Here is a 17078-nt window from a genome sequence, read left to right as displayed (position 1 = left end):
TTGCTAAAATGCTAGGGTCTTAGAGCATTATGTAGAGGAAATATCTTTGGTTAGCTTGCTTGTTAGCTGAAACGTGAAGTCATTATTAGGTAAACTATCCTCCTTTAAGAGAAGTTGACCAATCTATCTGTCTGTAGGACTAGACTACAAAAGGAGAGTAGTATACCTAACCTAATAATGACTTCCCGGTTCAGCTAACAAGCAAGATGACAAAAAAATCTACCTTTACATATACACACAATGCTTTCTACTGTAAGGATGGTTTCACAAAATGAATTTGTAGCAGTCTTCATTGCATTTTTATTTGTCTGTATGACGCTTTGTTAGATCTTGCATTTTTGTATAAAAATAAGGACGTTGTTTTTTTTTGTTTGGATTGTTTTGCTTGTCCTTTTGGGGCCTTTTACAGCTGACTATGGGGTATGGGCTTTGCTCATTGTTAAGAGCCGTACTGTGACCTATAGTTGTTAATTTTGTGTCATTTTGGTCTATTGTGGAGAGTTGTCTCATTAGAAATCAGTCTCATTAGACATCATACCACATTGTCTTTTATATTGACCAGGAAGAATTGGACAATTAACCATGTTGTGATGTCTCTGCATTTTGTAATGATCTTGTATTTTTATTTGTAAATGGGTCCAATACAGTACAATAGTATTATGATAGCATATACAATGGATGAAAAGATATGAAGCAGGCAGGTCTTCCTGATATTTACAGATAGTGTATGTCATCTCATTTCCTACTTGTTGCCAGACATATCATAAATGAGACCTTTATATTTTAGGGACAAGTCAGCTATTGTAAACCTGTTCTTGGTTAACAATGTTATTTGATAGGGTCTGGTTGATGTGGTCTCCACTAGTGTTGTGTAAATGAAAAAAAACAAACAATGTTAAGGGTTATTCTTTTTAATGTATTCATGATGTGTTGCTTTACAACAATGACTAATTAAAATGGTCCATGATCTGCAGCAATGATAAAATGTAAAAAAAAAAATTAAAATATTTATGATTTCATGTTAATACATTATTGAAATGAAATCTTCACCTTTTTAAAGATCATCAGTCCTCCCAGTGTTATGTCAGACAATGTATACTATAAAATGTCAATGGTGATGCGATATTTGATCTAGTTCATTGTGGTCCATAACAATACATGATGACGAAAACAATAATGAATTATGACAATAAAAAACAATTCTGTACAAAATGTCTACATCTAAACAAATCAACACCAGTATTCTTCAGTATTGTCCTGAGAATTCTTTTACACTGAAAAAGAACAAAAATATTATCTTGTTGTGTTATAAACAATGTGTTGAAACATTCATGTTACCCACTACAAATCTTTACCAGAAACTTCATATGGCCTCCATTTTAAACAACAAGTGCAAGAAGGTTAATCATTACAGTAAATGGAATGCTTGAAGAATATAATATCAAGGAATGCTATTGTCAAAATGATTAATATACCACTTACCTTTCCAAAACAATACAACAACAACAAATCACATTTTTTCCCTTAAAGAACATCACTCACATCTTACTTGGATTTTTAAAAAACTTTTATAACTATTTCAACAGACTGTTGTACCACCAATCAAAAAGTCTCTTGCAAGCAGACTATCTAGAAGCTAATTTTCTCAATTTTTGGCATAATTAATGTGCAATAGTTGTGAAGCTTAAGTTCCTGTCTTTGTCATGCAAACTGTTGATCTAGAAGCCAGTTATTAATTCTTCATCATGCAAACCTTCTAGATGCCTATTTATATGCCTTGGCATACGATCTCTAGTGGCCTCTCTGATTATAAGACGTGCAGAGCCATCAGCCTATGGAACTATCTTGAAGCTATCATGCTGTAATTAAGCTATCATGCCAGATGTAAATCATGCAGGTAGATCTCAGTGGTTAGTAGCAAGCTGTTAGATGCAGACCCAGTCATGGGAGATAGTGATTTATTGTTATATAATAGAAAACAACAAAATCACTAGTCTTCCAGACCAGGAAAGATAAAAGCTGTCACCAGCATTCTGTTACATATCCATCACCAAGGTTAGTCATTTATATAATATATCACCATAACCCAAAACATAACAAGCATATAACTACCTCTATAAGAATTAGTATTAAACTGTCACCATTTAAAATCAAGCTTTAGTATGTTAATTATCATACTTTTAATCCATGCATGGAAGTTAATTAAAATTGAAAACAGCAAATCTTATAGTCATCCCAGATTATGACTTTTCAAAAATCTATAAATGCCATAAAAAGAAGTATGAATAACTAGACAATAAATTAAACAGAACTTCTTCAGTTAAAACACCATCTTTTAACAAAATTGTGAAACACCTTACTTACATGTTATAAAATGATCTACTAGAACAAGTATCTATATAAATCATTGACAACATCCTTTGTTATTATGATCCTTCAAGCAGAATTATATCAGTGATAATCACCTGTCCTATCTAGTTACAACTGATGACAAAATACAGGGATTAACTTATATACATAGGATCATAATCAATATCTTCACCAATACCTGACCATGCTGCTGACCAACAGGTGGACAAGGTGAGAACAGGTGGGTTGTAATCATATAATGTGACACCCTTTGTTGTTAATACCTTATTCACTTCTAACAGCATGTTTGATTAATTCAATTACAAGATATTAATCATAAATGATCTCGACTTGTATGTGTATACTGTGTGAAATATTTCACTTCTTCGAACAAATTAGTAATATCATGCCTTAGTATTAAACTCATTTACTTGAATATTTTTTTAGTTATTTTGTTAACACTAAATCCATTGGCATCAAAATTTAAATAATTTTAAATTTAATTCCTTTGGAATGGACATCAAGCACAATAACACTTTTCGAGTGTTTATAATTAGAATAAATGGTAATGAATTAATCCTTATATATGTAAACTAAATCAGGAAACTTATAAAACGCTACCCTCCTTTCCTTTCCGACATAAATAAATATTGTTTCTTTAAATCACACTGAGCAAAATCTTGTTATTGCCAAAAATATCGTTAAAATTAAAGTGAATTATTTAGAGCAAACTCCTAACTAACATTTAACTGAGAACATTTAGATCAGAAATGACAAAATGTTTCTATGTAGGATTAAACAATTATAATTTAACTCGGGTCTTCTTTATTTTTATAGAAGACTAGACAAACTTGTCCAGAAATGTTTTTTTTCTTCTTAATTCTGGGCGAGAAGGATAATTGTTATTAATTGCATTTCTTAGATTCTTGTTTTAATCGCAAACCTGATAACAAGATAGAGAGCCCAAAAATATAATTTATTTTACTAGATGATTGATTGATTGATTGTTGGTTGCTTAATTTTACTAATGATTTTATCCACCTGTCAGATGCCCAACAGCAAAAATGTTCACTTTAACAGGTAACAAACTGCTAAGAACAAATCCAGACACCAGTTTAAATACCATTTGAAATCAAAATGATCAATCAAGTCAGTATTAGTGCAATTACTGTAGATTCATTATTCTTGGTTGGATACAACATTTTAGTGTTTTACTGCGGGTATAGGTACATTGAGAATATAAATCTAGATCCAGTCTGCACCATAAGCCAATAAATAGTCTGATGCCCCAAACTAATAAATATTGATTAGGACTAGTGAACATTTTCATAAATTAAAAATTTTATGTAGTCACATAGGGACATGTTTTGATATTAAGTTTCCCAACTAATAGATGAAAAAGAATTGGTGCAGCCTGCAACCAAGTACAAATTTTCTATTGGCATGGATTCGCAATGGCAAAACCACAAAAAATTTGTTTCCCTCAATTAACAAAGATAAATGAATCTACAGTATCTGGTTAAATTAATATTGGTTGTACCTTAGGCCAAATAAAATATATGTGTGGTTCAAGTTACATCCTTTTTAATAAAAGGGTTGGTAGGTTGGCATTTTTTTTATTTTTTTTAATTTTATTTTGAATCTGGATAAAAATCGTGTGTAAACTGAAATTGATTCCAGAATTATAAATGTCCACACTGAAAGTTTGCCATTTTACATGTGTTTGGTTGATAAATAAACAGCCATGTTCCTTTTTTAGTCAATTTTGTTTCATTCTGTTGTGAATTTGTTGCATTTACACATAACAGATACTGCTGATGGAAATTCAGATGACAGCAATCTTGGAATCTAATTATTTAAATTCACAATCCTCAAAATTTGATCGTTAGAATTTTTTTTTTTTTAGATATGTCAAATGAAAAAAAAAGTTCTAGGGTCAGTCAGGTAACTGGAACCATGCATATATCTTTATTTGTCCTTATTAAAATCAAAAACTCTAGGAGAAATGTCAAAATGGATAATAAAAAAAAAATCATACACTGTAAATTCAGAAATTATTGTGAAGTATTTATATTAATTTTATTTTATAAATGCAAAAAAATGTGTTTGGGTGTGTATTACAATAATAAGAACTTGCATTCTGATAAATATCAGAAATACATCATAAATCAGATTTACGTGAAATCTCTAATATCACACTTTTGTAAATTCTTCAAAAATAAAAAATGCATGCAACCATTTCTGAATATACAGTATATATATATATGGTAGTAACTACCTACTAAACTAAGCATCAGTTCATTTGGCAAAAATAATATTATAATTCTAGACACTATGTTAGCTTAGCATTACAAATCCTTTATCATTTTTGGCTATATTTTAATCCTCAATTCTAACTTTAAATACATTGACTTTTGCTGATCACTAGAGCTAACATAGGGACTATTATCCCTCTTAAAGTAATCCCGTGCTAGTCAAGTATACCTGTGTAGCAAAGACTCACCTCATCTGTAGTAAGTACTGGGCATTTTGTATCTGTTCTGGAGTCCCTGTAATGGTGATTATACGATCATTGCTACCCATCAGGGGTTCATCAATCACAATCTGGGCTTGTGACTGCCTGCGAATTTCTTGGATACGGGATCCACCCTTCCCAATAATGGCTCCAGCCAGCTGTGGAAATAGGGAGGAAATCTTTACATTAATGGTAGGATAACAAGATAGAGAGCCCAAAACTTAACCCAGAGAAGCATCCCCATAAGGACTATTTCATTAAAATGTAGCAGGCCCCCTGGACAGGAGAAACAAACAAACCACTTTAATGGGAAAACCTACCACCACATGTCAATGGGATACCCAGGTAGCATATTATAATATATACAGTGAAATTCTGTAGCATTAATTCAAATTCAGATAGCACTTCACTTACCAATATTCAATGTTTTGAGGTTCCAGGCTTTTAATATAACATTCATGAGACTCCGGGAAGGCACCTCCAAATAGGAACTATATGTTGTTGTCATCTATGTTTTTGCATATTGAAAATGTCAGAGCAATTTTAATTTGCCACTATAGGCATGATAGGTTGTTACCACATTTTTTTAGTGCCTTCCATGAGTGCCATGCATGTTTTAAAGGAACAGCCCTTTGTGAGCTATAGTTGTTAATTTCTGTGTCATTTTGTTCTCTTGTGGACAGTTGTCTCATTGGCAATCATACCACATCTTTTTTTTTATATTCACCTTACTATTAATATTTATAATATATGTGTATTCAAGTCAATGTTAATCTTTTAATCAGTGTCCATGTGCCATTACCCAATGACACTCAAAACTGTGGGCCTCTGTTCAACGTCAAATCTGTATTCTTTCCTCCAATATATTTTCCATGACCTCATTACACTCAAATATGTGTCCTTTTGTTATTCAAATCAGTGTCTTTTTTATAAGATAGAATTTTAATACTATGACTTGACTTATGACAAGTACATAATCCTTCCCTTAACTGAGACGACCAATTAAGCAACAATTCATATGAGAACTGTAAAAATCACAAAGAAAAGACTTCAGTATCCAATGGACATTAACAAAACAAAATAAAAACACTTCAATACACAAAGAACCAATCTTAAAGAGTATATATAAGTTGCTTCGACTTTAGTGACAAAACGATTTCCTAGATGACATTTAAATAATTCTTTCATCAGCAAATGACTTAACACAGTTTTGAGAAAGGACAGGACAAAGACATGTGACCTCTATGATATAGGCAGGACATATATTTGAGGCTTACATTTACATGTGTGATTGATAAATTACTGATGGTATTTCATGAGAACAGTGTACATATGGATGCCTTTTGGGCCCCTAATTCCTAAACAGTTGGAACAATCATCCCCAAAATCAATCCAAACCTTCCTTTTGTGGTATTGAACCTTATTACTAAAATTACAAAGAGATTCATACACAACAGGCTTTTATTTAAAATTGGAATTATTTTTAATTATGGAATTTGAATTTGCATCATTTTTTGTGTTTTAATGTTCTATGCCGCACACACCACTTTCTATTACAAAAATAATGAGAGCACATCTTCAATAGAATGTACTGTGCTGCACACAACACTATCAATACAAAATACACTGAAACACAAGAAATCATGCAAATTCCATAATTAAAAATAATTCCAAGTTTAAATAATAGCCTGTAAACTCAAGTTAAGGTCTGGAAACCAAATGTGTCTTCGGACAAAGGTGCAGACAACATCATACCCTAAAAAATGTTTGCCGTCGTATAAAAACATATGAAATTGGTAAATTACTTTTGGTGGCTTAAGAAATTGTCTGACAGTTATCATGTTATGAAGAGTGGATAGATTTCATGAACATTTTTGTGAGATTTCCTAGATTTGTAGCGATTCTTCCTACAGTGCTGTCAATAATTTCAGCAACATAGAAATAACTATAAAGTGTTGTTCTTAAAACCTATAGTACAGTCATATATAACTACTTACATCTTTTGGGATGGTAACTTGCTGTGAATTGTCACCGAACATTTGTCCCATATCACCCTACAAAATTCAAGGTTTTTTTTTCATTTTATGCCAACTGTTTCATATTTTACTTCATGTATCAGATGATTGGGAACAGTCTTTTTTGTATCTTTGTAACTTGATAAATTTTCAAAGAAATTATAAATCAATATGTTTTCAATTTAACTTGCAATATCTATGTGATAATTTCCATGTGGTTTAACTTCTGTTTTGTTAAATAAGACCAAGATTTGAAACAGGAAAGAAATATTTGAAAATGACAAAAGCAGATAACGAGCAATCTAATTTTTGTATCCAGTGTTTAATGTTATCCCATAACAGTTGTGGCATTTCTTACTGTGTTATCCTGAGCGAAGTTTTGGTTCATGCCACCGCCGCCGCCGCCACCACCACCACCGCCGTATCCACCATCATATCCATCATCATAGCCACCACCAAAGTTGTCACCAAAACCATCACCTCCAAATCCTGAAAAATTAAGTACAAATTAGGATAACAGTTACTAACATTGGGGAAAAGTAACAATAATACTATTCATACATTCAAAAATAAATTACAAACTTATCTTATTAACAAGAGGCTGTCACAACGACAGCAAACCGGATTTATTAATATTTATTTGTGTCCTGGCAATATCACAAGAACCATTACTGATGAATGGTGAAAGTGAAATCGTCAATATCAAATTTTACCTCCATTTTATCATCAGGATCAACATATTAAAATTTGAAAAGCTTAGATTGAATGGTTCATGAGTAAATGCAACAACATGAATGGAAACACCATTTTACGAACAGAACGGTCAAAGTCAAAATCGTCATGATTGAACTTGACCTCTATTTTGTCATCAGTAACAACATATTAGAATTTGAAAAGCTTTGGTTGAATGGTTCATGAGAAAATGCATGGACACGACTGGAAACACCATTTTTCAATCTTTCAAGAACCATAACTCCTGAATGGTAAAAGTCAAAATCGTCATTATTGAACTTGACCTCCATTTAGACATCAGTAACAACATATTAAAATTTGGGAAGCTTTGGTAGAACAGTTCATGCGTAAATGCAGACACGACTGGAAACGCCATTTTATGATCTTTCAAGAACCATAACTACTGAACGGTAAAAGTAAAAATCGCCATTATTGAACTTGACTTTCATTTAGTTGTCAGTAACAACATATTAAAATTTTAAAAGCTTTGGTTGAACGGTTCACGAGTCAACGCACGGACAACATTTGATTGCTGCCCACTGAGCATCCCCAAATCAATAACCGACATTTTTGTCACAAAAATCTGGTTTATAAAACCTCTGCTACGCGCGTGTGCACCACATTTTTTATGTTTTTTTGAAGAGACAGAAAAAATATTACAGTCACCTTGAATAGATTAATAATTATAGTATAACTAATGGCCGTATTTGAATATCAAAAATAAGACAACGTGTGACCGAACGACGCATGGATTAAACCAGTGCGCAGCACAAGTTCAATCCATAGCGGCGTTCCGTCACACGTTGTCTTATTCTTTATATTCAAATACGGCGATTAGTTATTCTTTTCATTACATTGGCAAATGGCTTTTTTTATGAAATTAATGTAGAAAATGTAAGGAACTATATGTTTTCCCTACGCATTGGCAATTTGTTTTGATCCGACTTTATCAACGTCAGAGAGTGAAATAACCACGTTTATTTCACATGTGAAATTATCGGTTTTTATTTAACTGGGAAATCAATGTAATTCATTGCAACCAATACAATAAGATTCATTTTACATCATAATCATACTGGTGAAGGATATCTATTATCCGAAATATTAAAAGATAACTACATTTAATATCTCCTTTCTTTTAATACTGGTGTTGTTTTGTAAACTTTTAGGAGTTTATTTATATAAGTCTAAATTGAAAACAAATTCAAACCTATGATTGCATCGGATAAAATAAATATATATTTACTTACCACCACCACCACCTCCCATTCCTCCTCCTCCTCCGCCCATGTTGCCACCTCCCATTCCTCCTCCTCCGCCGCCACCACCACCACCACCCATACCCATTCCCATTCCACCTCCCATGCCGCCACCCATCTGGCCCATTCCTCCTCCTCCACCGCCTCCCATTCCCATGCCTCCACGGCTACCGCCCATGTTGCCTCCTCTGAAAAAGATAAAACATAGCTAATGATTACAATAGCATACATTTATTTCCCATTCCTGAGGGAGATACGAAGATTTGTTCACCAAAGAATATTCATATTTCACAAGGGCTATGCCGAGTAAAAAAATCTTCATATTTCTCGAAGCTAAGAGAAATGAATGTTTTATTCCACTGCCTATGTTTCATTTACTTACTGAATAAAATATATGAATTTTTATGTTTGCTTTCTTATCTGCTTGTTTAAATAGCTAAACAGGACAAAAACATCTATAAACAGTACGGATCAAACGTAAATTAATAGTCTTTTTATTTTAACACTTGAATATATTTAAACACGGTAATGACTTATCTAAAGCTATTTCAATAAAACCACCTTCAAAACAGTATGCACATTAACTGCGCAAATCATCATACTACAAGGTCCCGATCTGCAGAGGGAATATGAAGTTTTGATCAAAGTCACGTGTGATAGTTTTAACCTATCAAATGTTGATTTCACCATCAAATTCACATGCAGTGGAATAACATCATTTGTCATCCTTAATCTTTACAGTTCAAGTAATTTCATAAAAAGCAAAAAGTATAAACACCACAAGAACACACATTGCAAATTCTTATTTTGATGCATTGTTGATAGTAATGTTACATAAGCCAGAAAGTTTGATTTATAACATTACAGGTGATAATTTTTTCATAATCGTTTTTATTTAAGAAAAAACTGATAAGGAAATATCCAAGGTTTAAATTTTGTCTGCAACAACAGTACAGAAAAACGCAGTTCAAAAACATTAAACTGGTCAAAGCTACTGTTTTTTACATAAGAAGCATTGATTCATTTTATTACAAATAACAAGTAGGTAGATCTTAACATTCTGTACATATTTCAAAATAACAATATATAAATCCATTTCTACACATCTGACACCATAATTTTAACAATGATATCACATCTTACCTCATTCCGCCACCTCTGTTGCCACTTCGACCTCCAGGTCCTCCCATTCCACCACCTCTCATTCCTCCTCCTCCACCGCCCATACCACCTCCTCCCATTCCACCTCCACGGCCACCACGACCTCCCATCATTCCACCACCACCTCCACGTCCACCCATCTCCATGCGGCCCATTCCACCACCTCTGCAAAGAAAATAACCATTAATATTCTAATTTAGCATTACTGCAGCTTTTATTGCAATACTAAAGCTTACAAAAGATTATCTATGGGAAAATTTTTGACCACTTGCTTTTTCTATTTAATAATAGATTTTTGACACTTTTGCAGACAAGCCTTTAGGTATGTTTATTAACCTTTTCTTATTATCTTTTCTAAATAAAATGCTAATACCTTGTGTTTCAACTATACATTATCTTTAAGAATGTCTTCAGTTCTTTCCTCACAACAGCTATGAGATATGCAATGCTTTAAATACTTTTCAAATGTCTTCATCAAAATTGTGCAAATTCCAAAATGTGGATAACGCTTACCTTATTACATCTTTTAACATCAATCTTAACTTATACTAATTTCAAACCTGCCTTTTATTCTCATACCTCCCACCTCTCATGCCTCCCATTGGACCGCCCATTCCGCGGCCAGGAGGTGCTCCTCTTGGACCACCTTTTCCTCTGCCACCTTCTGCAGCAGTGTATCCTCCATAGTCACTGACCATAAACTCATCCCAGTACATAGGGTCATATGGCTGGTTTGGTCCTTTTGGTGGGGCCTTCAAAATATACATTTTTTATTAATTCTAATATTGTTGTACTGATCAGTCAGATTTTAAAAGTATTATAATTTATGAAAGGAAAGTATCCATGATTTGGTAGTATCAAGACACTCAATAGTTCAAAAAATATTTTGGAATGTTGTGTGTGCTCATTGAGAACCAATTTTCTGAAACCTGAAGCACTTTTGTACTTTGGATTTTTCTCTAGGGAAACCCTGTTAATTAAAGACGGTTATATCAAACCAAATCAATTTACTTAAGCGTCTTTACACCATGATTTGAAATATAAACGTGGAACATTTAATGGGACACAGATGTCATGGACACAGATAATGCCCCTGCTTGCATATAACGTTATTAAAGCAAAACTGTAAAATGACGCTACCCAAATTTGTAAATAGATCTGAATTTGTGGTAATAAGCATCACTTATAAGTTAAATAACATTTAGTTGAGGCAAACTTCAGTAAGAGAAAAGAAACTGTTTTCATTTGTAAAAGGGCATTACTTTAGAAGGGTAATAGTGCCACCACCAAAATTTAAACTGATCTTTGTTTTGTGGTAACAAGCATTGTGTTTAAGTTTCATAACATTTGGTTTAGGCAAACTAATGTTAGAGAACAGAAACAAATTTTTGGACGTGCATACGTACAGATAGACAATGGTCAGCCTTAATAAACCCTACCCTACAGCAAGGGCATAAAAAATTAATCATCAAAAAGTTGGGTTTGTTTTGCACTATTTCCATATTTTAAAGTCAAATGCTAATATAATTCAAATTGTAAGTATTTTTTTTAGACAAACAATTGATATATGGAATTTGGTTTTTAATGTTGCATTGTTGTCTTTTTGGCATATACCAGATTGCTTATAAAACATCAATTATCAATCTATTCCATTTGTTAAATATAAGTATATCCTGTCTGAAGTTTCGATGTTAATTACATCTGCTTTGGCACTACCTTATACAAGAATGTATAATATTCATTTGAAATACTTACAGATTTGAGTAACTCATGGATTGTATCTATACAGTCTACAACAATTTTTGGTTTGCCTCCAATTGCCACTACTCTTTCTGTTGATTCTGGACAACACTGGGAATATACTTTAATCTGAGCTCCAGTTTTCTATTTAATAATGAGAGCAATAAATACATTTGTTTAATGGCAATATCATGAAAATAAATAAATGAAATAAAACAGTGACTTATCAAAACATGATCCATTACATTCAACTGTTATGTTTTCACAAGAATATAATCTTTAAGTAAATATCAATCTGTTCAGTTTTAGTCTTGGAAAACGTGGTATATTTATAAGTTGAAATCAGCATAGAAATTTCTTTCATTAACTGAGTATTCTTAGATAATGTAAGTCTCCCTGAAAGTTTTTTTTATTGCTTAGTGTGAATCTGAAAAGTCATGCCCTTTCCAAGTAACTTTTGGTTTATTTTTAAAGTGTGCTGTACACTCTGTTCGAGGTAAGGGGAAGGCAGATTGCTTTGAAACATGTTTAACCCAACATTCATTTAGTGTGTCACACTTCAGGACCTGAAAATTTGTGTTAGTCCTTAGTTTGCTGTAAGCTATAATTGACACTAACAAACACTTTATTTCTGTCAGATTTTTTTATAGCAATTTGATGACAAAGTTAAATTTTCACTCTGCATTATTTTTGCTGTATGGGAAAATACATGAAAAATACATGTAAAATACCTATAGAATTGTTAATATATTGCTTTACTAAGTGCAGGCTGATACAACTGCAGAGGTCAAACCTCAACAGTTTGTCCAGAAACTTCAAAATGCTTGTTTTTGGCCCATTATTCCTAAACTGTTGGTACTATAACCCTGAAATCATTCCAAACCATCCTCGTGTGGTATTGAACTGTTTTGTAAATTTAATAGAAATCCATTTACTAAAACTAAAGTTATTGTCTGGAAACCAAATGTTTCTTCTTCTTCTGACAATGACATCTTACCATTATAAGAACCCCCAAAAAATGTTTGAGGTCGTATAAAAATAAGAACACTAAAGACATATTGATATTCATAAATTTTTCCAATCCCAATTTCCAATCAGAAAAGGCTATGCTAGAGAAAAGTGTGTTTATTTTAGTCATGTACACACCTCTCGTAGTTCTTTAATTTTGAAACCAGCTCTACCTATAATACATCCTGCCTGACTTTGATGCACCAGCATTCTAAGTTCACAATCAAAATTATCATCTTTGTAGTTCTTATACTGAAATGTTAAAATACATTACAAATACATATGTACATATTAATATATAATATCAATTTATAGTTGTGATTTACCCTTTTAATTAAAAGCGTTCATTTTGTCTGCTCTTTATTTTAAATTGCAAGCAAACTATTTGGTAATTAGGAAAAAAAATAAAAAATTATCAATTATTTCTCCATTTTCTATCAGAAAATTCTTTTCATGCAAGGACCAACACCTACTGGTAATACTTTTTTTTTCTCCTTTCAAAAGTATATCTGATAACTTGTATCCAAGATAACAATAAAATGTGTTGTTAACATTATATATGAGTACTTACATCTTCCAGTTTAGGAATAATATCTAATACACATTCTAATGCTGTAGCAATCTCTGCTCCAATGGTTAACACTCTGTCAAAAGTCACAACACCAAATTATAAGATTAGGAACAATCAGATCAAATTGTAAACAAGTCAAATAAAAGTCAAATTAAATCAAGCAAAAACTTTCATTCTTTCAAATAAAATAGTAAATTATCCTTAATAATTGGCATTTAAAGCAGTTTATCCAAAAAGTCTTTGAACAATTAACACAGGATTCTGAATATAAGCGTGAGCATCTTTAACATATAAAGACTGATTTTTTTTTACCTTTTAAAAATTGTTTTACACAGCGACAGTAAGGATGAAGCATATTATTCTGGCATTCAAGAAAGCATGGCATTTCTTATTTATTTTTGTGTATTAGTGAAGCAGAAAGAAACCACTATTACTTTGAACACAACATGTAAAACCCTACTGACAAAATGTTTCTATAAATTAATGAAGCAGTTATACAGAAGAAAATGATAACACCCACAGGATTCAGTGCAGATAGTATAATGCTAGAGACCCGAATGGTGACTGTGGATCCAGGTGTCTCAGATTGTTATTTTACAAGTGAAACTTCTCAACATACAAATGGCAAGCTATTTTCTGCATATGATTAAACTTATCTAAACTGATTTCAAATTATTATTATTAGTGTAGATATTATACTGATATTAAGTAAGTCATGATCAGATCACAGAACCTTTGATTTTAAAACTTGAAAGAAAATTAAAACCAGCTGATTAGAAACATTTACTTATATAATTAATGAGAAGTCTCACTTGAAACAATCAAGAACAATTTAATTCTCTACTGCTACCTCACACATACAGTGCAATGATGTTTATCTACATCAAATTTGTGACCAATTTTCAAAACCTGGCACATTCACCATCTTAGCAGGGTCATACAATGAAATGATAAGTGATGATGGATGAGATATCCCCATGGCTAGGGTTATGAATAAAACAAAGTTTTCAAATCTTAAAATATATGGAGGTTCATACCGTTCGGGACTGGTGCTATCGGGAACTGTGACACTGGCTTTGTACTGGACAGACCAACAATCCATGGGTCAGGGTTGATGTGGACAATCAAGGCCATTGATGAATTCGAATATTTTCGGGCAGGACGAGGATTTTGGGAAAGGCCAGATATGGAGAAAAAGGAGAAAAACGGATACATATTTTATAATATGGTTTTAACATAAAAACAATATCAATAATATACAAATTTTCACAATTACGAAAAGAATTGACATTGGCTCTAAATGGACTAAGAACTCTGTGGAATAAAAGAAGGCATATATATAATATATATAATAAACAATTAGTATTAAAGGAACATGGTGATAAATTAATATAAAATTATTTAAATTTCTTTACTCAAACTGTGAGGAAATCATCTTCCAAGTATGAATTATCTTTTTCAATCAACAGGATTCACTAACAATTCACAATTAACAAATAATACACATTATAAATATCAAGTCATTGGTGTACAGTTGATAATGCAACATTAACTATATTATAAATGTCAATGATATAATGAAACTTCAAGGGTCCTGATTGGCAAGACCTGAGGATCCCATATGGCTTTGGACCTCTCTTTGGTCTTGTAGGCAGACCTGTGGCCAGGAGGATCCCATGAGACCCAAGTCAAAGACCAGGAACAAGAAATCTCATTGTGATGTTTAAGGTATGTATACTGCTGGTGTTCACAAAATTTTCAGATCTATACATGTATTGAATACAAAAAACTATTATTTTGACAGAATCCGTATTTAATATTAAATTGCATGTAATTGATTCATACTGATTTTTTTCAGCATGTTAAGTATTTAAAAGAGGAGCATTTTATTGTTTATTTTTTGGTACTTTTTTTAAAATAGAAAATTCTTCTAAAACCATCAGTCTTTCCCGGCTTAAAGGGAATTAAATTAACTGAAGGTCATAAAAGAATAAATAGAATGTCCACAAACCAAGTTTTGTTCATATTTTGATCTAAACTTACATCGGATCTTAATCTTTTGATGTTACTCCCACCTTTTCCGATGATGGCACCAGCATTCTGAAATTATAGCAAAATATTGGTTATTGATAATATTTAAATGCCTATACTTCGTCTTTAATACCTTTAATACCGATCAATTAAATTTATAATTCATCACTGACTACATAATAAGTTCTGCATGAAATTTGACAAGGAACATTAGATATGATACACTAAATTGATTTCAATTTTCCATTATTTGCAAAAGCAAAAAGTCTCAAGTTTCATTGTCACCTGAGAGATAACACCTTTATAAGAAATTTATTTAACATTTTTGGAAAAAACATATTTTTTTTCTCCATTTACACAAAAGAGACTCAATTTTCAGATTTCCTGTTTTGATACAACTAAGTAGCTGAAAAATGCCCATTTTATATATATTTCAAATTTGACCTTTTCCTTGTTTCCTTGATCACATGTACCTGCAATTTCAGTCTTTTCATAAATATCAAAATGCAATATTTGATTTACAGAATTCCTTTAAATCCACATACCTTATATAGTGTCAATGGGTAAAGGTTTAGACAACTCTTGAACAAATTGATTAAATTTAGAGTTTTAAAATAAGGTGTCAATAAATAATGAGATTAAAATACACAGAAGGCAAATTCCTCAATATCCTCCAGAGGATTATTAACAAATTACAAGTTTACACAATCTGTTAGTCTAACCCCTAAACAATGAATTAATATCCTCTCTTTTATCAAAATATCAATAAATCTATTCTAAACAATATGGTGACATATGTTTTGTGTCAATTATACAGACACTATCCATTTTTCAGTTTACCAATGTGTTAAGACAAAAAAATACTGAACTTAACCATTATTTTAAAACATATTTTAATTTATTAAAAAAAATAAATAAAAAAAACTTGAATATTAAATACAATATAAATTTAAACTTCATAATTTAAATAATTTTGCTGCCTATAGCTACTGTTCATACTTCAAAATTATTGTTTTTTTCTAATTTAAAAAAAATATCCATGCTACCAGCCTGTATCAAAAATATGTTGGTAAATTTTTACCTTACTGGCGAGCAAAAATCTTAATTCTACTCTTGGTCCATCACCTCCTCTCCTTCTTTTCTGTCCATGGTCTTCATAGTCATCGTCATGTCCACGCTTCATTCCTCCGTCATAACCTACAAATTAAAAAAATGCCAACTTAACAAACAAATTCAATAAAACAATTCAAAAATCTTTTTACAACTACTCAGTCTGTGCCAAACTGTTTGAGGGTTTGTCTGACCGACAAGGAAATTTGAACTTTTCCACTATATATTCAACCAAAAAATCTTAAAAGTCCCGTCTGTCTGAATGAGTTTTTGTCTGACAATTTGTTGGTCAGACCGAGTTTGGGATACACTGACCACTCATTTTTTGTGAAACCACAAGCAAATAAAAATTCTCTATAAACATATTGAGAATATTTTACCAAATAACAATTGTTGTTCTTAAAACACTTTTTAAATGATACGCATCAGGAATGAAATCACCCAAAAAACTTCGCCAGGAAAAATCACTACCATGAAATAGAAACAAAAAGGCTATAAAGATAGAAACAAAACTATAATTAATAACAGTCATTAGCTCAATCATAGTCTTTTATGGTTAAAGCCAATTAAAATATTCATAAACCAAT

At 31.9% G+C, this 17078-nt stretch overlaps 1 protein-coding gene across 5 annotated transcripts in view; it reads right to left on the bottom strand.

Moving 5' to 3' along the window:
* Positions 1–895: 895 nt before the first annotated feature.
* Positions 896–17078, bottom strand: part of LOC134715394 (heterogeneous nuclear ribonucleoprotein K-like) — a 31751-nt gene continuing 15568 nt past the window's right edge. For 2 of the 5 annotated variants that reach the window (XM_063577543.1, XM_063577546.1), the window contains 13 exons: positions 16463–16578; positions 15394–15450; positions 14388–14431; positions 13351–13423; positions 12918–13031; positions 11787–11915; positions 10596–10783; positions 10014–10196; positions 8862–9058; positions 7238–7368; positions 6862–6918; positions 4853–5022; positions 896–1274 (listed from right to left, as the gene is read on the bottom strand). In XM_063577543.1, the coding sequence (XP_063433613.1) occupies positions 1247–1274; positions 4853–5022; positions 6862–6918; positions 7238–7368; positions 8862–9058; positions 10014–10196; positions 10596–10783; positions 11787–11915; positions 12918–13031; positions 13351–13423; positions 14388–14431; positions 15394–15450; positions 16463–16578 (1487 nt within the window). In that variant the 3' untranslated portion in view covers positions 896–1246. The remainder of the gene's footprint in view (positions 1275–4852; positions 5023–6861; positions 6919–7237; positions 7369–8861; positions 9059–10013; positions 10197–10595; positions 10784–11786; positions 11916–12917; positions 13032–13350; positions 13424–14387; positions 14432–15393; positions 15451–16462; positions 16579–17078) is intronic. The other 3 variants (XM_063577545.1, XM_063577547.1, XM_063577544.1) reach the window with 3 other exon arrangements.

Source organism: Mytilus trossulus, chromosome 4, assembly GCF_036588685.1.
Source record: "Mytilus trossulus isolate FHL-02 chromosome 4, PNRI_Mtr1.1.1.hap1, whole genome shotgun sequence".
NCBI classification, from domain to species: domain Eukaryota; kingdom Metazoa; phylum Mollusca; class Bivalvia; order Mytilida; family Mytilidae; genus Mytilus; species Mytilus trossulus.
The sequence above is the reverse complement of the archived record's forward strand: the minus strand, read 5'-3'. Positions and strand labels throughout refer to the sequence as shown.